General features: G+C 37.5%; 1 protein-coding gene across 2 annotated transcripts in view; it reads left to right on the top strand.

Moving 5' to 3' along the window:
• CPNE4 (copine 4) overlaps positions 1–25,131 on the top strand; it is a 226,568-nt gene that overhangs the window by 130,325 nt on the left and 71,112 nt on the right. For both annotated transcript variants that reach the window (XM_021531234.4, XM_031503894.3), the window contains 3 exons: positions 2,988–3,062; positions 8,594–8,677; positions 9,590–9,679. In XM_021531234.4, coding sequence (XP_021386909.1) covers positions 2,988–3,062; positions 8,594–8,677; positions 9,590–9,679 — 249 coding nt within the window. The remainder of the gene's footprint in view (positions 1–2,987; positions 3,063–8,593; positions 8,678–9,589; positions 9,680–25,131) is intronic.

The raw sequence follows: 25,131 nt of genomic DNA, 5'->3' as shown, positions 1-25,131 counted from the left end.
AGATCAGTTTTAGATGTGTTGTAATGCAACTAAGGACTGGATTGTCAAAGCCAGCCCCATGTGTATCTTGAAATTTGAAAATCAGTGTATTACCTCTCTTTTATCTTTCTCTGTGCTGGCTTGCTTGGGAGATCAATCTTGTCTGTGTTGAGCCTGGCATGCTTGTGACTTCTGCAGCTCTGCATTAAGATGAAGGCTATAATAAAATAATCTGCTTTGGGGTATCTGCTCTGTTACCTCATGAGACTGAGAAGGATTTTTTTCCTTAATGTGTGATTTGCCAGATGGTTTTCTTCTGGCTTGATTGTTTGATTTTTTTTTTTTTTCTGCCTTCAGCTGCAAAAAAGACAGCAGACTCTGAGGTACTTTCTGAGAGGCCAGGGAGTTTGATTTCTTAGATGTTTTCCTTTATTCTTGGCTGGAAATTGATTTGCTTAAATGCATACAGTAAACTTGGTTTTGGTCTGGGGTTGGAAAGGAGTTCCCCACTCATTTGGCTGAATAGAACCAGGAGAGAGTTTTGTTCCCTAAATAACTTGGTATGGTTTGCCTGCTGGGATGATCTGGGCATACTTCATCTCACCCATCCCTGTGGTGTTCTGGACCTCCCTTCTGTCTTCTTTGAGGAGCACAAAGTAATTTAGTCTTGTAAAAACACAAATGCTCTAGTACAACTAAAATTATTAGACTTATTAGGGGAGTGTTCTGGCAAAAATTAAATCACTGGATAAACAGAAGATGAGAGAAAATGAGTTAATAGTCCCTGCTGTCCTCACACTGGATGATAACCATGAAATATGGACCTTATTTATCTGCTTTAGCTTCTGTCGAGCAGTTCTAAAGAGCAAGTTGACTTGAACGGGACACAACTGAACCCAGACAAAAAAATACTGTGTGAAAAGTTTTTTGTCTCAACAGAATAATTAAAAACTGATTAATGCTCATAATTTCTGGACCTGGGGACATACCAGGTGTCTGTCAAGTATGGAAGTTGGAAATACTATTTTCCTAACTATTTTCCTAATTATGAGTTTTAAAAGCATTTTGAAAATTCCTAGCTTAGCAAATTTGCTGGAATTTTATTCACCTTTTGACTGTATAATGTCTCATCCACACTATCTTATAATATGGCTGTGGGAAGCAAACAGAACATTGTTCTGCTCTTCCAGCTAGAAGTCTGTAAATCTTTACAAGAGCAGGTTTATTATTTTCAGTTTAAAATACTTACGAAATTTGGTGTGCAAATCCCAGAGCATTGCTGGTCATACACAGCTTAACCAGATCTTCTAAACCATCAGGCTACATGGAAGAGAAATGTGTCAGACTCCATGGGTCATATTTCATCAGCAAGCTGATGTTTGCCTGGAAGATGTGACACACCACATATGTGCCTGTGTGATGGTACTTTAATGCCCAGTTAAGCTTTACTTAATTTAATGAATTGCCAATCAAAGTAAACTTTTAACTACTGAGAAACAAATAGGACCAAAAAGACTGCTAGGGAAAATACTTTTCCTGCCCCTCCCAATGCTCCATTTCTGACACCTCTCCTGCCTCCTTCATTGACTTCACTCCCTTTGCCTTCACTTCATGTTGTGCTCAGTCCCTGTGATGAAGTGCTCTCTGACACAGGTCAGGATCAGAAAATAGTAGGGATGTTTTGCTGCTCTTTGAGGTTTTTTCACTCATTTTCTTAGTTGTGCTCTGGACTTGCACACCCTTCAGGGGCATCTCTGCTCCAGGATGGGTCTTACTTGCGGGTGTACACAGAAATGCCTCCTCCAGCATGGACCACCTCCTCCGGAGAGTGAATCTCCAGCTGTGTCCCCACATCATGGCCTTCTCCATGCCTCCTCCTGGATCTTCTTCAGGGTGGCATTGTGGACCTCCTACCTCTCCTTCCTTTGTGTCTCTTGCCTCTGGCAGCTGCTGCCCTTTCTGAAATAGGCTCACAAGAGGTGTCTTATGCACCTCTGATGGGTTGATGTTTTGGGGTGCAGTCAGTAGCTGCTGCCAAACCAGTTTGGCAAATTTTTGTGTTTTCCCAGCAGCTCCTCAAGGACTTGAAGCGGTGGAGACAGCCGGAGCCTATCTGGGAAGCAGGCATGGCTGCCTTGTGTGTGGTCATGAACATGAAACACCCAGAAAATAGGTTATTTTGGGGTTATATGGATTTAATCCATGGGGAGAACATTTACAATGGGGAAAAAGTTTCAAAGCTGTCAAATAGAATATAATGTGGTTTATTTCAAAGAATATTTTTCAGTGATATATCCCAGGTTTGGTTAGTGCCTTCTCCCCGCTGAGGCATTTTAATGGCTTACTTAGGAAACTAGTTGAGTTGGTTCTGTTGGATTTTTTATAACATTGCACAGCACAGAGACTGGCATCATTATTGATAGAGCTTATATCATCTGAAAGAATCACACTATATTATATTAGGATCACTTTCTTCTCACTCTGTCTGCGGTAAAATGTTTTGCCAATGTGGCTATTGCAGAAAAGCTATATCAAGAGAGCTCTCCTGCTGTAAATGTGTCTTTCATGGCAGCTAATGACAGGTGACTTCACTCTTTTTTTCATTTATCTTGCCAAATGATGCTGAAGTGGCATAAAAATAATTGGGCTTTAGACCCAAGTGATACAACTCTTGTAGAGGGTTTTTGTCCCCTTGGACACTGTGAGGTTGTGGAATTCTCTGCTTTCCAGTCTGAGGAAGAGTACTTGGTCAGAGGAAAGGGATCCCTCGTGGATGTGGGTGTCTGCCCATTGGCAGGTGATTGACAAGGCATAGCTGCATGACACAAAGTGATTCAGGTTTGGGGGCTGACCAAGGCAATGTCCTTCCTGATGGCAAAGAGAAACACATTAACTTATTCCACAATTCAGTTTCCTAAACGGGATCTGCAGTTTTCACACACTGAAAAATGGCATCATTCTCCCCTTCCATTACACCATGCACAGCTCAAATGTAGCTTTCCATTTAGGTGATCGCTGAGGAATTATCTGGCAACGATGACTACGTTGAACTTTCATTCAGTGCACGGAAATTGGATGACAAGGTAAGCTGCTTGATATTAACCTTTCTGAAAGATATAAGAATGCCTGCAAATATAATTTGATGAGATTTTCCATGACAGATATTTTTTACCTTTTGTTATTAAACACATCAGGGTTTTCAGATGAGTGTTCACATTGAGGCTTTCCTTGAGTTGAAAGTAATTAAAAAAAAAAAAAAAACCTCAAGGGAATCTAGTTAAAACCAAGACAAGTTAATTACACTACAACCAAGACAATTTAATTATGCAAAATGCCACAGATCAGAATTGTTTAGAGAAGTGAACTTTCTGTGAGGAGTCAGTGATGTTATCATTGAAGTTTCCTAAAATACAGCTAGAAAACTTCATAACAGCTCAGTCATGATACACATTTTGTTCAACAAAATGTAGCTCAAATGTGAGAAAAAGACTTGCATATTTGTTAAAAACCTTTTCCCTCTCTAGGAAGAAAACTCTTCACTGACTCAAACACTACTCAACATTATAAGGAATACCTCTTTCTGAAAATATCTGTTATTGTTTAGCCATTTACATATAATAAGCATCTCAATTCACAGTCCAAGAAAACCTGATGTCTGCTTGTATCACTCTCTGTCATTTCAGTGTAATAGCAGACATAGAATATTTTAAAGTATATAGCCCCTTCTTATATAGGAAGGTGCTTCTAATTAGAAACATATGGCAGAACTATAAAAAGGCTTAGGATGGTGATGCCCCAAGTGTGTTCTTGTAAACATCTGATGTGAGAGTAGCTTAAAATAAAATCAGTGAGACTACCTTTGGATACTTATACATCAGGTTTACAAAACTGGGTTGTAACTTATGAAAAATATTTTCACTTGAAACTACCGGAAAATCTCAGCCAAGCAGAAAGTACACTGAAAGATGAATAGTACTGGCATATAACTTTAAAATAAACTTTATAAAATTTACAAAATTTTACTCTGCTCAGGAACATTAATAATCATAAATGATCAGGACCTGAATTTGCTTCTTATCTGAAAGATAAATTACTTTCCTCTTTCAGAGTTGCTGGGGTCTGAGTGGTTTTGAGTTGCATAATTTATTTAGTTGCCAAAATGTAAATTTAACAACCTTTCTTGAGACAGATATCTTTAGAGGTAATTCCCAAACTTGTACACAAGTTTCTTCCTGTTCCACATGCTATCACATCTAGGAAAAAGGAAAGGACATAAACAACATAATAGGACTCCACTTAGTTATTGCATTCCACAAATGCAAAATGTAATCTGTATTAAACATTATTGATAGCTTCTAGCTCTTGTTGGTATAAATTAAAAGGATACTGCCGGAGTGCAATTCTGAGCCAGGTCAGTGTTGTCTCGGCAACAGTTTTAGAGAGTGATTGAGGTGAGAAGGATCTGTCAGAAATATTGCAATAGTGTTGTCATTCTTGCCATTTTAACATGTCCAGTCAGGGTGGGCTTCATCTAATAAAGAATTCTTGGATTATGTAGTGTGCAAATCAAGCAGTGACTCATCATGGCTTATCTGAATCCAAATCCTGTCTTCAACTGATGAAAATCTCTGGAAATCTATTGCATTGAAAAAAGTCTTTCAATTTCCTCTAGCTAAAGATGTAGCTCAATACCTGGCTGAAACTTGATTTGCTTCCTCTATAACAAAAGTGTGCAGCTTATAATGAACTTTGACATCATTAGATGCAAGGCACTATTAGTAATTATTTTTATTAAGGTTTGAAATTACTTAAATTTCACAGTTCAGCCATTGGTGAAAACGAATGAGAGCTCTGATGTCACAGAAAGGAAAATAAACACCAAAGAACAGAGAAGAGATGATTTTGTAAAATCCAAAGCATAGTATTGCATGCCTCTGCCCACTCAGAGAAGCTGAGTACAGATGTAACATCAGAGAAACAAACTGAGGGTTGAAACTGGCGTTGGAATCTCCTGAAAAACAGAGGAAGCCTCTGGAAGCAGTCATTCATGCTCTGCTATGGGGTCACCTTGGTAAGCCCTGGGGCTCCTGCACTGGTAGCTGTGAGAGTGGCAGAAGACAAGTAGAATCCTAATGCCTCACAACTTGTGGGTAAAGGAAGGTGTGGGGAATATCGTGTATGTGCTCTTTGGATAAAAAGAAAAATTAATTCTTTCCGTCAACTACCATCTTGAATGGACAGGAATATTCTTCCTTCATCCCTTAAAGGAGATCTTTGAAAGAGGATCCAGACTGGGGTCCTTAAATATATGTATTTCCTACACTAAGGAAAAACACTCAAACAATACATTTTTGGAAATGAAACAAAATTTGTTGATAAGATTTAACAGGCAGGATGTTTGTTGCATGTTTTTTACTCTCTTGACGTAAAACTGCAAGAATTTTAGAGAAGCTACAGAACAAAGCTTAATTTTTTCCTACTGGAGTGGCTGAAACATTCGGTGAAAAATTATAGGAAAATTATGGATATGAAAGTTTCCTTTAGTTAACTGACTTTAGCAGAAATAACTGTTATATTTTTTATTACAGTGCTTATTTGGAAGGTATAACTATTTTTACATGTTTTATTGAAGCCCTGTCAGCTCAAATGGCACATCTTTGTTTCAAGAGATCCACTGAGAACACTTCACTGTGGAACAATAACTTTTGCAAAGGTTTTATTGCATTAATAGCTGTGTCACAATTACCATAACAAGAAGCTACATTTTTTATGATAGCTATAATAAATTATGAGCACTGAGGCAGGCAAACTGCTTCTCCTGTTCTGAGAGAAGCAGTTACCATTGTTTGGGAAGGATTATCCAGCAAATATCTGCAAAATACAAGCTAATATTGCTTTTTTATGTAGTTCCCTGGTATTAAACTGCTACCAAAGAAAAAAAAAAAAAACCTCATCAAATGCCCTGTTGAATAGTATTCAAAATTATAGTCTTTTGGTTGCTTCAGCCCTTTTTTAAGGGACCTTTGACTTGATCCCCAAGTCTGAATTTTAAAAATTATTGGGCTCTGAAAATTAATCTACTAAAAATGTGTCAAACTAGGTGCTTAGAAACAGATACGTCTAGATTTTTAAAGTTTAGGCCAGGTACTTGTGTTATTAATGTATAACTGCTGCAAGAACAATGTGCATTATACCACCAGCAAATATATTACATTACTCATTTAAATATTATTAAAATAGCACAATATATTGCAGCTATTCTTCTTTCAGAGGATATTCTTGGGGGATAATGCAAAGCTGCTAGATTCAGCATAACAACCAAAAAAAGTTAATTGTGAAAGCAAATGTTTCTTCATCTTATCATTTCCACTTCTTGCAAAGCACTTCCAATATAGAAGGATTTTTTTTTTTTTTTTTTTGTTCATACCTGAATTCTGATAGTAATTAGGCCTTGTTTCTGCCTTGGAGGGAGATTAATATAAACCACCATCCAGCATTAAAATCTTTCCTTTTATGTGGTATTATCTTGGTACTGAAAACCAGAAATTATTTCCTTTGTGCTGATGTGCTGTTGTACCTTTATGATACTCAGCTAGGAATAATATTGTATTTTGAGCATTAAATGAAATCTTGGCTTCCTTTCTGAATTTTTTTGCACACCAGGTTGTGTTCTTTGGATGTATCATTTTGAGGTACTTTCTTTCAAATAACTTATCAAATTTTGATTGATAAAGTGTTTGATAAAGAAGCTCTGAACATTAAGCTTTTATCAAGCTTCAATCAGAATGCTTATGTGTGAGGAGAGGCAGCTCAATCTTTTTTAAGCCTATGCACTCTGGATTTTCGTGTCACCATGATTAAACCAGCAACTTCTCTCTCTGCTTGTTCTCTTTGCTACACACTGGTAATCTGGCAGGATTTGATCACCAAAATCTCCCATATCCTAGAAGCTTCAAATTTTGAGTGGCATCTAGATATTAAATCTACATCAGGACCTTAAGGCAAAATCTAGAGTTACTTAGTTGAATTTTGCACTGGTTTTACAGTTTTACAGGTCTTGACATACAATGTCATGTTTACCATGTAGCTGGAACAAATAACCAAACATACAACTTTGTTATTCCATGCTCCCCGTGAAAGGATTTAACAACTAAATCTTCACATGCTTTGTATCAGCTGTTAAATGGGTCACTAAGTTTTCTCTAGAAAGTAAAGAAGCAGATCAATGACAAAACAGCACTCTCAACACAACATTATGTCATTTTTAGGGGATGACAAGATTTTAGGTTTCTTGAGCCTTGCTCAAGGCTTTGTGGTCCATAGGGACTCATTTTCTTCTTCAGATATTCAAATTCAGGTGTTCCTTTTCAAAGCCCTGAATTCTTTATTTAGAACTTGTGGAATTATAAAAATGCCATAAAAATAATTTTTACCAAGCCCAGACTTTGTCTAGCATCTTATTCAAAGTTGTTCTCAAACCACTGGTCTTGCAGCTAATCAAAAATAGGTATGGTGGACATTTAGTGAGGAAAAATTAGTAGAATTACATATATTAGAGTAATTTTTACACTACCATAGAAACACTTGGATACTGAACAGAATTTCTCACTTCCCCAAATTGACATGGGAGTCTGTGGTTTTGGATATGACCTATACAGAAGAATAATATTCATATGCATAAAGTTAATCATGTGGCCCTTTTGAGGAAGAAAATTAAGAAGGGACTTAAAATATAGGAAATGGACTTAGTGCTTTTAAACCCTACTCTTTCAGCATAGCACAGTAAGAAATCTGAAGGTTTTGCACTCCTGGGTGAGCAGCCAATTATTCTTCTCCCCCAAAGCCAGCGTGTCCAGAATAATTGAGATGTTGAAACAAAAGACCAGACTGAAGCAGCGCTATAGAAAGCAACTTAATTTAGGTTTGTGTAAGAAAGTTTAAGGTTGTTAGCTGGATACAAGACTAGGAGAAGGTGTTCTGCAGTGTGTGAATGTGAACCTTGGTGTCTGTCACAGATTTGCCTAGAGATATCCAGTCATTTCCTGCATTACACTGCTCTGTTTGTCAGCACGAGCCATGTTACCACACCCTGAAGAGGACTTGCTTCTCTAACCATCTCTAATCCATTTTGACAGTACTTGTATTAGTTGGTAGCAGCACAATGCCTTGGCCAATTAACTTCAGTTTTGAGAGGGTAGGTGAACAGTGTGAAATTCAACCCCAGTGTGGAATATGCTTCAAAGTGCAATGCGTTAGAAAACTGGTGTCAAAAGACCAAACAGGCGTGGAGACAGAAAGAAACAAGCTAGGTGGAAGACAGAGCTAATGCTCAGGAAACTGAGCTGGGTGTAAGAATGGAAGAGGTTGTAAAATGAACTTTTACAGTTTTGCATGCCATGATTAAATAGTCAAACTGAGAACACAAAAGTACCACAGGAATCCTTGTGAGACAAGGACAAAAATGAAGTATTCCTGAGAAACACCAAGACGTCTCACTAAAACTACTCTGGCTCTTCCTTTTCACTAGCAGTCGGGGAAGAATCCAGTGCATTGTGCCTGAAAAGCTCAAAGAAAAATAAGTCTCAAGAGTAACGTGTCCTATATTTTATTTTAGGATTTTTTCAGCAAATCTGATCCTTTTCTGGAGATTTTTCGGGTGAATGATGATGCAACCCAACAACTTGTTCACAGGACTGAGGTAAGGAGTAGAGTTGAATTCACTTTCCAAGGACACAGATGGGCTGTGAGGAGGCATAGTTTATGCTTCTCATGTCACTAAAGGAAATTATTTTAAATGTAGGTGTGCAAACACACTTAAAAACACTTCCTAGTGTTACACTCTAGTGTCATTAACTAATGGGCATCAGGTCTTGACTTATGCACCTTACAGTAAAGGAAGATGAAGCCAAAGGTCCAAACCTAATTAAACTGGCAGATACTCTGTTGGAAGGTCAGGAGATATAAATACAAGATTTAGCCGAAACCAGGCTACACACTGTATAATATTTTCCCATTTTCCCATGTTGCTTCTTCCCCCTGTCCTCTCAGGGATTGTAATTTGGGTGCTTTACCATTTGTTTCTTATCACCCAGTGACATTACTGCTCTGTGGTTATGACTGGCACTGTCTTAAAAAATGGTATTTAAGTGTATAGGGTGGAGCTGTGGCAGGTGTTAGGGGTTATAAAGCTGTTATGGATTCCGCAGTATTTTTCTAGCAAGGCAATGTACCTGTAAATTGATGTTGCCCATCCCCATTGCCCAGTCTTTCATTGCTTCCATTCCACTTCAGTTCTACAACCTTTTCCTTGTCAATTATCTCCCACTGAGGCGTGGCAGTGCTGGAGCAATATCTGTAGCATCATCTGTGGGTATATATGGGTTCATCTGCTGCTCCTGCTCCTTCTGGAGGCTTTCCAGAGGAAGAGTCTTAGAAACTGCCAGCTCCTCAAGGGCTCATATCTCATTGGATGTAGTTCTGAAAACTCCAGCTGAGCTCTGCTTTCTTCTCTTGCTGGTGAAGGCACTGTATTGAGAATTGTGCCTCTTGTTAGCATTCTGCTGAGAGATGTGGAAATGTTAAGGGTTCTCTTTCTTCTTTTCACTTACAGGTTGTGATGAATAACTTAAATCCAGCATGGAAGACTTTTAAAGTGTCTGTAAATTCTCTGTGCAGTGGAGACCAGGATCGCAGGCTCAAGGTCAGAAGTAATTCCTACTTTTTTAATAGTTTTACTCATAGAAAAGTTGGTCTCTCTTTTTCAACTGTGGATTGTTATTCTGTGCTTCCCTCTTCTTTGATGGAAAAGAGGATCACACAGCTGCATTATGATTACCATAATCAAATTAAGGATGCAGAGAAGTGGTAATCCACTGTCATCAGTAGATTATGCTCTATATTTCTTACAGTAACCTCAAAAAATGATGGGGCTGTTTTTCCCAATCAGTTGGATAATTTAAATCCAGCATCATTTAACTGGTGAAAGTATACTCAGGGGAAGAGGCAGCCCTACCACAATTTTAACTACTATTTCCTCACTTTTATATCTGGAGGCCTTCTGTAAAAGAAACACTGAAATATGAGATTTTTTTAATTATACTTGAAGAGTAGGATGGCCACAAAAAGACATGTGCCATAGTAATATTAGTGTTTCTAGTTGGCAGCAAGATAATTGGGAACCTGGAGCTTTGTGCAGAAAAAATAATCTTCTTCTGGTTGATTTTTCTTAAATCAAATCTTTATCCAATTGTTTTTATCTTCTGACTAGGTTTAAGGCTAATACTACATTAAAAAAACATCAAAGAGCACTGGTCCCTGGTGTCTATTCAGACTTTTAGACCTGATGAAAGGATATTGGACCCAAAAGTATGACTATTTTCTTCTTACTATACCAAATTACTTAATATAATTTTATTTTGTCCTTGCAAACATTGCTTCTTTCATCATTATAGCTGCAAAACCCTGCAGAAGGGTTCTTGTCGTTTTTCACTCCTTACTTACTGCAGGTGGAAAAAATAAAATGCTGGTGAGGATATGTTACAGTGCGCATCACAGATGTGTGGAAAGGGTAAAAAAGCAGTCTTAGGAATGCTTGGGTTCACAAAATTAGCGCTGTTGTTATGGAACAACATATAAATTTCAGTCAAGAGACGGATCAGATTTCTGCTACTGAAATGAAAAGCAGAATTAGCACAGCACTGCCTTCATCACATTGTGTGCATGTGGTCTTTAAATGACTTAGGTGAGAAAACCTAAGAAGAGAAGCAAACAAAATGAAGTCTAGGATGTGAGAACAAGTGGCAAATCCATAAGGGTACAGAAATGAGCTTCCACAGGGAGAAAAATGCTTTTATCTCTGAAATTGAGGTGAGAAGGTTCAGATTTCAGTGTGGGAAGATGAAGAAGATGGGTTTGGGAATAAAGGTGGTCTTTAGAGCTATGATCAGAGACAGTAGTCAAAATTGTTTGCAGACGAGCTGCCAAAAAACAGGCTGAAAAGGGAGAAGAGGAACAAGAGTAGTCCCTTAGGACTGTCTGTAGAGAAGATATGGGAAAGTCAGTGAATGAATGGCTGAAGAAGAAAACCACAGCAAGATGGGTCTTATGAACCTACTGAGAATTTTCAAGACAGTCTTTTTTTCCCTGTTTCTGGGAGAATTTTTCATGGTTTTTGTTTGTATATGCAAATGTTTTCAGCCTTGCTTTAGATATATGAGTATTTGCCTGAGGCTACAGTTCAGCAATTTGCAGAAAAGCAAAAAGTACTAACATTTGCATCAGATCATCCACAAGTACAGGAGTATTTTAAAACTAATTATGGCTGTAAAATAATAAAAAATCTTGATACTTACTTCAAATTCAGGCCCTTTATAACTTTTGGTGAGTGTAAAATGAGACTGTTTTGGTAGAGCAGCCACCCAAATAACTTGTATTTGAGAGACAGCATATAATACTTGCCAGATAATTATTTGCTTCTTTTATAGCTGGTCTATAACTTAGGAATTGGATGACAAATAGGATAGAAGAGTGAAAATCATAAGAATTAGAGAGATTAAGTGTTTGTGACTGGTATAGCACTGTATGACTGTTTATACTTTTATTTACTTTGATTGACTAAGCATTCCACTCTTTGCATTACCATATTTTGGAAAATTTGACATTGGTTGCTTTGTTTCATTTCATAAAGTAATAGCAATATGTTACTGCTAAGTGTTGGAAGAATTCCCTGTGCCTTATTTAACGTGGGGGAGATTTGGTGTATTCCAGCTGCCTTGCTGAGCACCAGCTTTTTGCCAAGATTGTTTGATCACTATGAGCAGTAATTGCATAAGGCTGGGTAGTTTCGTGTCTCTTCCTGCTGTTAGTTTTTAACATACTCTGAAAGCATAACCAAAGTTAAGGCTTGAAGAGGCACCAGAAGGGCTCAGAAGGAGCTACCAGCTTGTGGAAATTCTCAACTGCAGGCACTTTGCAATCGTGCCTACCTTTGGTATACTTCTGTAGGCTACTTGGAAGCCTGAAGTCCTGGCCCTTCATCTCTGCCACTGAATTCACATGGGTGCTGAGCTTAGTGGCCAGATTTTTGTAATGGGGAATGAGGATTAACATGGGAAAAGTACCCTAAAACAACTCACAGAAAGTCATTCAACTTACAGGAAGTTTGCTCTTCATAAGTCTTGCACACAAAGCAGTCTTTACACTGTCAGAGCATTTGAAACTTTCTGGTTTAAAATGTCTATTTAGAAAGATATGATGAGCAAGGTCACTAAAATCAAAGCAACCAATATTTAGGGTCTGCCAAAAGTCTTTTGCTGGCATTCTTTACAAAGTCTGTTAATTTTAATTCCTTATGGGCTTTTAAAGAAAAAACTAATTTTGCTTTGTTTAAATGTGATGCAGAGAATAATGAACATTTTATTCCTCTAAGGACATCTTATAAAACTTTATTACAATTATTGCTGCTCTAGGTTTTATTATGAAAAGGATATATTAGATTTATGAAACTACTGAGATTTTCTTCCCAGACACTGAAACCATCCAAGAAGTCTGGTCACACTTCAGTGCCAATCATACCTTCTTTTAATGCTAACAGAACAATTAGTGTATGCATTGAAGTGAAAAAAATACCTCTTTGATCCAGAAGTAGTGCATTGCTTTTCTGATAATGTAAAGATTTTCAAATCACAACAGTAACTACTGACAAATCCAAGTGAGGATTTTACTCCTGAGGGCAGGTTTATCCTAGTATGTTCTGGTGAAAGTCCTGTAAATTGTTAAACTTTGGCATTCAAATCTGATTTCAGCACGTGAATTATGTTGCCGTCAAAAGGTTTATCTAAAATACAAGATTGGATTGTGCCAACTTTCTGGTAGAGATCATCTACTGCCCACTCATTCTAATAGTTGCAGGGTTCTTCTTTCTCTAGAGAAGTCCTGGGAATGTATACAGAAAAATAATCTTCTTTTGTTTTGGTATTAGGTGCTATAATACTTGGGAAATAAACGCCTAACAAGGTGCTTGTTAGGCAAAGGCCAAACAGGGCATATAACATTCAATAATTCTATCTCCTGCTGAGGTTGTATGGAGAACCTCCTCAAAAGATGTTATGTTCACAAGTTAAGTAGGAACTGAGGAAAAAAAAAATCTGGAATAAAAATGTTGCCAAGGTGAACTGATAAGCTACTAGGAGAGTGGGAAGCACATGTCATATCTGTATAGAAAGCCCTTTCCATCTTCCACCTACACAGGGGAAATTTTCAAAGGAAGCATGTCCATTAGATATTTTTCTACCTTTCAAAAGTCTGTATGTTGCAATTATATCATTGCTTTCAGCTTGTTTACTGCTTCATCCCTGCATGACCCAGATGATGATCACAGTGAAATTGGTGCAGTTGTGAGTGGGACATGCAGCCATGGTTACCAGGGCTGTTCCATAACACTGGGTTATAATGCCTCTGTGTGTGTGTGTGTGTGTGTGTGTGTGTGTGTGTGTGTGTGTGAATGGCTCTTTGCAGCCTGAAGCCCCCAGACAGTTTCTTTTTTTGGTAACCATGGAAAGGTTGCCTCTTCCTATGCACTTCTAATGAGTTTAAAACTTGGTTCTGCCATTTTTCTCTATTTTCTTTTATGTCCAGTTGACTCCCTTGGCTCTGCCCATCTGATCTGTTGGAGTAGCTGTGTCTTAGCACAGGGCTTGTTTGGGTTTCTGCTGAGAAGTCTACTTCCATATGATTGCAAGCCCCAGGGCACCTATGATGCTCTTAGTCCTAGCAAGGTGCACTCGGGACTTTAAAGGTCATTTTCAATTCATTTCCATATTAAGATCTTGATAAATAGGTCCCTTTCCAATGTAAATTTTCATAGACTGTGAATTTTCTACATTTTTTCGTAGGTCATTGTTAACAAGGGCTTCTTGAAAGACCTGCACTTTGCTTAAATGAGTAATCTATGCAGTGCTGCTTCTGCTTTGTTGATATTCTTATATAATGTGAACCTCATTACAATATTAATAGAAGAAGCTCTACGGCTTACAAGAAAGATCTTGACATTGTTCTGGATGTAAATAGATAATCACTTGATTTTAATTTTATTAATTGAAATCATTGCATGAGAATTTGTTATTAATATAACAATCTCTTCCCCAGTGTCTGCTATTACATTTTGTGAGGTGGAATGTTGGGTCTTCTTCAGGCAGTTGTAACCTTCTGTTTCCTTCTGATTTCATAAAAGTGCTGACTCTTTCATGCAAAATGATGGATCGTTAGGAGAAGAAATTTCTTCTTATAGATTGCCAGGTCCATTCTGAGTTAAGGAAAAGTAAATAGCAGTGGATATTTTTATATTCTCTGAGTTATTGCTGCTGTGTTCTCTAGATCAATACGTTTTCAGTGACCTTTAATACTTGACTACAGCTCTGCTTATACACGTGTATTATAAACTATAAAATGAACCCTCAGTATCTCTGAAAGCCACTATTGAAAGTAACTGAGCAGAACCTGTGAAGGAGACCAAGTAAAGCTTAAAACACGAGGAATAATTTAGTCAGACAAATCCATTAGTGCTTTTATTCTTTCACAGTTTAGCTGTCAGAGTGTTTGAAGCACTAGTGTTGAAAGATACAGTTTGTGGTCAACAGCAATAATTTCTGCAGGATTTTAAAAAGCACGTGGCTTAAAAGGCAATTCAAGCAGTGTCAAATGATGATTGGAAAGGCATGAACTGAAGGATTTTATACTGTTCCCTAAGAGAAGGCTCATTTATTGTTGCTGTTTTCTTCAGGCTTTTAATTCCATGTAGAAAGAGACTGGCACCAAGAACAAATTACAGCACAGGCTAGATTTGCTGGTTATTTTCTTGATTGGGTGATTTCAGTCATACTTGATTAACTAAGCAGTTCTACATTTTCCCTTCAATTTACTCACCAAATTAATGCCAGTAGAGCCAATCATTCCCTGCTTGCTTACCCTGGTGTTGTTGAAGATGTATTTGCAAATTGAGTCTTTTTTGTAGAAAATTCTTTATTCAAAAATAAAGAAGGAGGACTCAACCTTTACATGCCTTTAGTATGAATCAAAAGATACTTTCAAATTTCTTTTTCAGTAAGTTGTTTCCTTTTCATTAGGTCAAAGCATTTTCCTGGAATCTGTAGAATAATTGTCTCATTCTTGGAGAATGCCACTCTTTCTTTATTCACTGAATAATATTTATTTATTTATTAGCCACTTCAAGGGTGTTATTGTGTTTTGAACTTTCAGCAAAGTTCCTCTGGAATTAACTGATTAATTTGATAATACAATCAAATAAATTTTTATAATTTTGGATAATAAAAAGTTGCTTCTTGCTGAAAAGAAAAAAAAATAGGGTAAAATATTAAGATGAGGTGTATATTTAATAAGCTAAGAGAAATATTTGTTTAAGTGCATATTGCTTCATGAGCATAGGAGTTTTGATGAAGTCTTCAGAGGGAATTTTGTATTATTTTAAGGATTATTATAAACTTGAACAAAACACTGTGAAAGGCAGTGTCTGAGACCTTCTTGCATAAATACCATTAAACCCTCCATTCAAGTAAATGTTTCTTTTCCTTTTTCTTTCATATTCCCCTTGTTTTCTGTACATGAGAGAGAGAAATACTACCACTGGCACTACAACGATTATTAAAAACTTTAGGTGCCAATTTCATAAGTTTTACAGTGACTGGGGAATTTGCTGCAACCGCTCACCCTGTTGTCTGTTTGGGTTAATCTATAATTTAGCAGTCAGCTTATGATCTGAGTGCCTCCTGAATTCCCTAATTGTAGCAGTGTGTTTGGAACCCTGATTTGTCTGAGAGTGTCAAGGACTGACCTGATCAATCTTCATAAACTCAATGCAGGTGGAGTGTCAGATTTAAGATGACCCCTAAACTGAAACTGATTAACTCTATGTGTGTGTGATCTCAGTTTACAGATTCCTTTTTTTTTTTTTTTTCTCTTGCTGTTCCTCAGTTGTATTCTTGATAAAGCAGCTGAAGATGCTGGGGAAGAAAATCCCATGTTGCAGTCAAGATTTAGGAGAGAGAAACAGACTCAAGAAATGAGCTTGATCCCATATCTGTTGAAGTCAAGTGAACTCATTACGATGACTTTAATAGCCACTAGTTTATTCTTCGTTACAGGAATTGCTGGATACATAGAAAATTAATTGTCAGATTAATTAATATAGATTTGGGTTAATTAATGTTTGTGAAGTGTTTTGAAGATGAAAGAGCTCTCTAAATAACAAGTGTTGTCACAATAATTAAGTGTCCAAGTGAATTGCACAAGGAGAGATCATCTGATATATTGTGGTTTTAAAGAAAAGAGGTGATATTCTCATCTCCAAGGGCCTGGGTGCTGAACAAGGTGGCAGAAGGTGATAGAAGGCTGAAGAGATGGTATATTTAAATAAAATAGGCAGGGTAGCAAGGGACAGGAGTCTTTCTCTCATCCATTGAATGACTCTGAGAGACCAAATTTCAGCATTCACCCTGTGAAAAGAGATTTTTACTTCCCATTCCTTACCAGAACCACCAGTTGCATGACCTTTCGGGGAGAAATGAAATTTCCCCCTGACATTACAAGGCGAATTCATAGTCTGAAACAAGGGCAGACAGGACAAAATCAAAGACAAAATAGTTTGCATTACTATGTTTGTTTGGATTAGAGAATCTGAGGAGTGTTTTCTCTGTCTCTCTTTTGCAAATAAGAGGATTGCCTCCAAATAATTTGTACTTTGCATTTCTTGTGAGCTTCCTTCAAATTGCCTACTTCCTCCATAGTTTCATCCCAAGACAAATAAATACAGGCTTCTACAGCTTTGCCATGCAAGTCATCAGTATGAGAGACATTTTGAAGGGCTCTTTCTCATTATCTTTGAAACCAAGTTTTAATCCTCTGAAATGAAACAGAGGCTCCTATAAGTGCTGCTGACTGTAATCCAAATCAGAGGTCTGGTTCCATCACAGGGGAATAGCTGATAGAGCACTAAATCACATCCCTGGGACCATTTAAAATGAAACAAAGCATAGCCCTGGTAATGAGGACCATTCCATACTGGAGGGTGGGCATATGGGATGCCAATTAATTAAATGACCTCTACATTCTTCCCAATTTTCATATCTCTGTTTTGATAGTGCACTGAACATCCTTATAGACCCCAGAATTAGCTCAGAGCTGTTTACTGTGTAACTTTAGAAAGAAGTGTTACCATTTTAAATTAAAATAATAGAATGAAGCTTTGATTTCACTAAAACAGATCAGGATTAGGCATAGCTGTAACTTTGTAAAGCAGCTGAGTGCTCTAGTGAGAAAATTTTAAGTCTTGTGTATCTGAAAGAAAATCCATCACTTTCATGCCTTTCTGTCTACAGGACATTTTACTGTGTGACTTACAGCTTCCCATAATATTAAAAATGGAAGTCAAACCAGTTTTTCATATTCTTTTTTTCATTTATTTCTGTTGAGATTGGAAAAAATATGGAAGGCAATTTCCAGACAATCTCATTTCAGTCTCTTATAAAGTAGCCAAGCCTCACATTGGCTGACACATAATCAACTTACAAAGGCCTTTGGTTTCTCTCCAGATGTTTTTTTTTTACTGTGCAAATTGAAAATTAGACACTCACAGAAATTTTTTCCTTGTTGTTAAGTCTTGTAATAAATGTAGTCATTGCAATGAACTACATACTTTAAAGAGAAAGATTACCCTAAAATTCTACTTATATATTGTATTTGATAGTTTATGTGCTAACAAAAATAATACATTTGTTTAAAAAAATTAGGAGTACCTTCAGGGGCCTAATTATAAGTTGTTCATTATATTCAAGGCATCACCAGGGCAGAAATAAGTATTAAGTGTGTCTAAATGCAAGTATTTTAGAAGATGTCTTATTACACAGTGGTTACTTGAAAAGTGTGAACTTTGTCTCACACTGAGAATATATATTTAGCCCTTCTGTACCGAGGGATCTCATCTAACATGCATTCTGTTAAAATTTAGATCTGCATTTTTAGTTACCAAAAACATGTTTTCTCCCAGCTAGATCTTATACACATTTTGTAATGTGCAAGTATATGTGTATAATGTACATGCATCTGACATAATTAGTTATGTTTTGCAATAAGAAATGCTTTATCTGCCTTACCAAATCCAAATTAGTTACCCTAAATTAAGCACAGTTGTCATGTCTGCTGGCTCTCCCAATGATTTTGAAATTGCTCAAATGGCAGTGTTCTACAGGATTCCATGAAAAAAAACTGCCCTCCTTGTGGTAATACTAGAAGAAACCACAGGTCCTGGGATCAGAGACTTCAGTGTGTTTATGGATAGCTGCTGTTCTGTTAGTGTTACAGCTGCTAAAGCACACCAGGGAAGTTTTGCCACAGTGTTTGCTATCACTAACTCAGAGCTTGGAGCAGGATTTAATGCTAGGATAAAGTTCCTTTGGGACACCTTCACCCCAGTACCCCTCAGACAGAATGAAATCAAGAGCTGCTTGTTCACGGCCAGTGGAGCTACTTGAATGGCCTGCTCATTGCTCACTGGGAGCAATGCCACAGTGTCCTCCAGGAAGCCCGGCAGGATGTGTTCTCTTGGCCCCTCATCTGCTGAGCTGCCACAGTGTCAGCCCCAGCTCTTGTGCTCTTCAGGGCCCCTCGCTGACCAGCCAGCTGAGGTGCAGCCATCCTTCCCCCTTTCCATTCAGCTGTTTCCACCATGCTATTCATAGAAGTTTTGCTCAACAGAATTGCACGAAGCTTGGTGGATTAAGCTCATTGGTGCCACAGAGCACCTCAAAGGATTTGCATGCTGCTTTGAGCATAAGACTACTTTGTGACCATAGAGGTGTTTTCGTGTCCTGAGCATGACAGCTGCTGTATCTGCTTTGCCTGAGATAGCAAAGTGACGGTGTTTCCTTTCACAAACACACTAATCCTTCCTCTCCTGAAAAGCACATATATTCTTGAGTGGAAGAGAAGGTGAATAAGGCTAGAAATCATTTCTCAGTAGTACCAGTAAGGCTGTTGAGTCTTCTAGCCTGCTTTCAGAAGAGATGATATAAAAGGCTGGGGCTGGCCTGCCCCATGCACTCCAAATTGCCTTGGTTTGAAGTTACAATATAGGAACAGCAACAGCGTCAGCAGTTGATCTCTGTAGACAACTCTAGATATCAAATGCCTAAGGTTTGTTTAGATCTACTAACCACCTCTTACACTGTTGACCATTACATTACTAGCCTAGAGCTCCTATTGAGTCTCCTTATTGATTTTATTTTTGAGAAATTCCAGGATTTGCTGATAGCAGCTTTTTTTTTTCCTATGGTAGGAAAAGTTACACAGGTAGCTCTGAAGTCATGAATGACTTGGGGGAAATTATGAGGGAATGGTTTGATTATTTGTCCTCAGGGCACATGAATCTGAAAATCACTATGACCAGGCACAATTCAGTGATGGGACAGAGTTGTTTTGTGAAAGGATGTTGGGAGGCCAAAATCTGTCAATATGCTAAAAATTGGGGTAGACAAATTCATGAGTTTGCATTCCGGCTGGCTTTTAACAGCATCTACTTGATGCCCTTTCCAGCTTCACAAGAGTGCAAAGTTGTTCACTGCCAATAACTGTGAAAATGTGGTGAAGTAAAGAGGAATATCCCTTTCTCTAGGTGTTCAATAGCATCTGACAGAAAGATGATATTGGCACCATGTACTTTTATTATTTTCTTATGATGAATATTTGTAGCTTTCAAATTGAAATTTAAACTTCATTTTTTGCTGATTTTCATTTGAAGAACCTTTAAATGTTTAAGGCTTCATTATTTGAGAAACTACATATTAATAGCAAGGTGATGTGCATACTGCTAGTAGGTCATGCTGCAAGGGTTTTTTTCTGCTCCAGTAAAATTTTATGAAAAGGTAAATGGATTATTTAGGGCTGAAGTGTGTCTTGTTTGCTTTGTATAAACACATAGATAAGCTAGATAAGCTGGTCTAGCTCTTTACTATTTTGTGGCAGCAGCAGTAGAGCATAGGGAATTCTGTGTAAGCCTTCAAATACTCATCCTGATTCAAATACTGACCCTAGTTACACATGCACAGCCCTCTGCTGCCTTCCTTTCTTGTACATATCAGCTTATACATTTTTCATAAAAATACTGCCCTTCAACAGAATCCCTGTTTGATATCAGCTACTTCTGTTTTTTTAATGAATCAGTTTCTAGTTGCAAGCAAAACATCTGAGAGTCTGGTGACTAATGTCTGGAAAGGCAGGTTTATTTTTATAGGCTAATTGAGAAGTAGGCTACTCACATTAGGGAGATACAATTGTTCTCTCAGACAACAGTGTTTCAGACCCTTGCACTTCAAAATATTGGAAAAAATGCTTTATTACAGTTGTGCCAGAAATGAGTCCTCAGTTTTTGACTACAATAAAATATGGGGGTAAAATTTTGCCAATTTTCATATTTCAAGAGTATTTTTTTCATATCACAAGTATTGTTCATTAATAAAATGGATCTGAGAAGGGGACTTTGTGTGAATATTGCTTCAGATTGATGATAAATGTTATTAATCAATGAGCTGTACTGATCTAAGCAGTGCTGAAAGTTATCAGCCAAGTGTTTCATGATGCTGCCACTAAGAAAGAAAGATGAAAGGACACAACCAGATTATCATGCCTTGGGCATGATAACAAAGCCTAAATGCCTTCCAGCTTCCTCCTGAGTGTGGGATCCCTGTGCTACAGTTCATGCCCCCTCCCTCCCTTGCCCCTCTCCTGGGAGCCTTGGATGCCCCAGCTCTGACATTTGGCAGAGGCTGGCTGAGGTGGGGAAAGCAGGAGCATGGTTTGGCTCCAGCCATTCCCCATGCCATTCTGGGTATGAGGAATTGGGGCATATGAAAGCTTACCAACCCTGGGGAGGGCAGAGGTGAAGCAGACTGGGCAGCACAAGGTGCCACACGTGGTTAGAACTGAGGCTCTGGGAAGGATCAGTCCTCTGTGTCTCTGTGGACATCTGAAACTGTGAGTCTGCTGCAGTGCCATGTCCTGCCCCTGAAACCTAGTCTTGTGCTATGCTGAGACTGTGGTAAAAGTGTGAGATAATGGCATTCTTCATCAGAATGCAGTGTGCACTTCTCCAAGCAGACTTATGAATATGCAAAACTTGCTCAAAATAATTAAAAATCACTAACTCATTCTTATAATCATCTCATGCACATTTTAAAATTTAGAATTGTGATTTTAATAGCCTAAATTTGTTTGTTCACAGCTCTTGAACTCTTAATCTCCTTAAGAGCTTTAAATCCTCTACACGACATAGCTTTAAGGTGACCTGCAAAAGTAAAATACAGAATCCTGGTAATGAGATGTTCCCTGCATGCTGTCCTAGTCTGACTTGCTCCCATTTTCCTGGTTGTTCAGAGCATTAAGCATGTACTTGTAAACTTGTTGACATTTGAGTTCTTTCCTTCGATCTTTAATGATACAGAAATAAGAGCCTGATCTGTCTTCTATACAGCTTCTTGTGCTGATTCCTTTGGCTGTTAATTTCCTTCATTCCTACAGAAGGCAAACCATCATTCTGAACACCACTTTGTCACTGTCACTGCCCTGTGCCCAGGGACAGGCTTGCCACAAATTTAAGATCAAGATTAGTTGCAGGCTGGATATTCAGGGGAGTTTAGGATGTAAAAGTGAAGTTTGAGGAAAAGAATTAAGCCAAAGAAGGATACTCATTTGTGGGTCTTGTATAGACCAGCACTCCTTCATAGGCAAAAAGCTGAGGTTTTTTGTAAAACCAAGTGTTTTCTCTACATGATATTACATTTAAGCACTCTTTCATCTTAAAAGGCATGCAGAGGTTTGCCTGTGATTTCTTTTAGTTTTGGTTTGGTTAGGGTAGGGCTGGTTTGGGGTTTTTTTGGGGTTTTTTGTTTTTGTTTTTGTTTTGATTCTTTGTTTGTTTGTTTCATTTAATCTTTCAATATTTCTGTTTCAAAGGATACAGCATTAGCAGAGGCTGGTATTGGAGTCAGTTCTTCTGGTATTTTGGATGTAGGATATATGTCTCCCCAATTGCAGATGCAGGGATCCTTCACAACCCCAGCACTACAGATTCTAGTGAATTCTGCAAAATGTGGGCATATTTGTCATACTGAGAGCTTCCCTTATTCGTTTGCCAGGACTAAGAAAAATGAAAATATGCACTTTTTGTAAGCACTAAAAACTGTTTCCAGGAAAGAATTCCTTCCTTCATCTTTTTTATTCATCTGTCCATTAATTTATGCCACTCTTGGGATATCTGTTGCTCCAATATCTCAATATTGCACAAGTTTTACTTGTCAAAACCAATCAGAATTACTGATAATCTTTTAAAAATACTGCCCTGCACCTTTTAGGGAATTTTCCACAAAATCTAGTGATGGCAGGATCCTTTTCTGACTTTTAGATGTGTGTGTTTCCACTTGCTATCCATGGAGAAAGGGAAGCATCTGTGCAAGTCTGCAGTAAGAGTCCTACAATGGCAATCCCACAAGAGCACTTTAAGAATAGTGTGTTTATGCCAACATAATGTTGTGCTGAAGGAAAACCTCAGGATAATGGCAGATTTCTCACCCATCCTTTTTTTAGATCCCACTTTCACCCATCCCTCTGCTTATATTGTCTTAATGCTTAAGACACCTCTTGCAAAACAAGCATAAATACAATGCAAGCATAAAGGGCTAAAGTCGGTCAGGATTTAATCTCAGCTTTTTCCCCAAAACACACTGCTTGGTTCACATAAAACAATCTGAATCTATCCCAGTTTTAGCAGACTATTAATCAAAAGAAGTCCCCTCAAACTGAATGTTATTTTTTTGCTACTCGAGACAGCATTCATAGAAAAATTTTCTTCTCTTACTTAAATTTTAAAACTGGAACTAAAGCCCATTAATACTATTTCTACTATTATTATTATATTGTTGTTATTATCTTTTTTATTTATTGTTTTTATCACTTTTGATCAAACAGAGCAATTTCCTGAAATATACTTTGCAACCTCCAGTCAAAGTAGCACTTTCCACAGTTCTGTTCCAGGAAACTGGATAGTGGTGAGCTCAGGGTGGCATTCCAGGGGAACAGGCAGTATGAATTCAGCATCTTTGCTGTCCAGGTGCTTGATCCAAGCCCCCTCATGGTTTGCTGAAAACCATATTTTGGAAGAATACATTTCATGTAAGTAAGATCTGCACCTCCTAGCAGACATGTATGAAGAGGGGCCGTTGATTTGTCATTTCAATTATCTACCTTGTATAATTTGCAAATAATGTATCTTGATTATATTCTGGGAATCTTAAATTACCTTGTAAATTTCGAATATTAGTCAAGATGTTACACGGTCATTGGCTTTGTGATAGAATGCTGTTTTCATCTAGAGGAGAGTATTACTAAAATGAATGTTACAGCACTACAAGGAGCAACTGCATGTTCCAGTTACTTTCTTTTCTTGCAATGGAGAAATATAACCATATTTAAGCATGAATGATTTTATTCAATGAACATGAACAGACTGGTATTGAAATTAATTGTGCTTGGAGTTTATAAGAATGCTTACTTACAAAAATAGATTGCTTCTTTTATACTGTTTTACTCTCTGATTTTGTAAAGGCTAAACAAGCTTCCTAATACTTCTCCTCCTTGAAATTCAATTTTTCATGTGACATTACCATGCTAATAATAATTCCTTAATGCCTTTTCCTGTTCCAGACCTGAGTGATTATATCTATAAAAAAGATGTAGTAGTTGCCAGAAAAAAAAAACAAGACAACAAGTTATCAACTTATTTTCCCTCTTTCCTCTTTGCCCCAAATAAAAAACATGCTTTTAGTTAAAATGGCCACTATTTTTCTTTCATAAGTTTTCTTTCTAGCTTATGACCCATGTTCTATGCATTGGAATTAATGAGAAGTTGTTCTTATTGACCATGCTAATCTTAAGTATCTCAGAGATGGGCATTCATTTCAGAACTCAGGGACATTTCTGATTAAGCCTTGGTTTTAGTCTTTTTGAAATAGAAAATATGCAAGTCCTCTCATTCTGAACACAGCACTCAAGCAGCAGGCAGTATCCTTGCTCATACTTTCATGTTATTTTCTGCTAAACCAAAGTTATTTTACAGCTTTTTTTTTGATTTTGCAGTGCACTTTGATCCACCTTTACCTTTGCCCTCCCACACTTAACTCACAGAGACAGAAATAGAGACATTTCAGTGAGACTCCCTTTTTAAAGTTTTTTGGGGTTTTTGGGATTTTTTTTTTTTTTGTTGGTTTGGTTTGTTTGTTTGTTTGTTTTTAGGGGTTTTTTTGTTTGTTTTTTTTTTTAATGAGAGATGATGTGAATCTCCTCTTCCTTTGGCATTTACATTGCTTCATAGTGATTTCCAAAAAGGGATTGTTTTGTACATTTCTCAGATGTTGACAATGGTTATCACACCTCAGGTAATGAAAGACAAATGAAGTTTGATCTGTCAAGAAACACTTGATTCTAATATCTATATCTCACCTTATTTCTACATTACCTTGAATTATGTATCAAACCTACTTTAAAGCAACTACATGTCTGAGCATCACTCACTGTTTTATTTTTTTATTTCCACTGATAACTGAAGAAGGACAATCAGATGCCCAAAAAGGATAATATTTTGTAATATTCAGGAATAGTTCCTTAACTTTTTTTTCTATCCATTTCTATCTATGTTTCAGTTCTGAATCCACACTGGTTAGCCAGTGTAATATTGTCACTCCTAAAGCATTTTTTTTTCCTCAAGATTTTATTAACATTGCATTTACTTCCAATGACCCTTCAGAATTCCTTGATATTTTATCTACTGTATTGATATAATGAATAAAGCATATCACTGTAGTGACTTTAACCATGGAAAGGTTTTCTGAGCTGGGATGAAATTGCAGGTGTTCTTCAGGCCTGGGTTTGTACTGAGTCTTTGGATAACAGACCTTCTTAAACCTCAAGAGTATCCCCTGGAAAAATGAGGGTAATTATGTCATCTTCTGTTACTGTTTTGGATCTAGATGCCCATAGATGAATACAAAACTGTAGGAAAATTTACCCTGGAAGGGATCTTAATATTTTTAATTC

The sequence above is a fragment of the Lonchura striata genome, chromosome 2 (genome assembly GCF_050655825.1).
Source record: "Lonchura striata isolate lonStrDom1 chromosome 2, ASM5065582v1, whole genome shotgun sequence".
NCBI lineage: Eukaryota > Metazoa > Chordata > Aves > Passeriformes > Estrildidae > Lonchura > Lonchura striata.
Note: the sequence above shows the minus strand (reverse complement) of the source record. Positions and strands in the feature narration are given on the sequence as shown.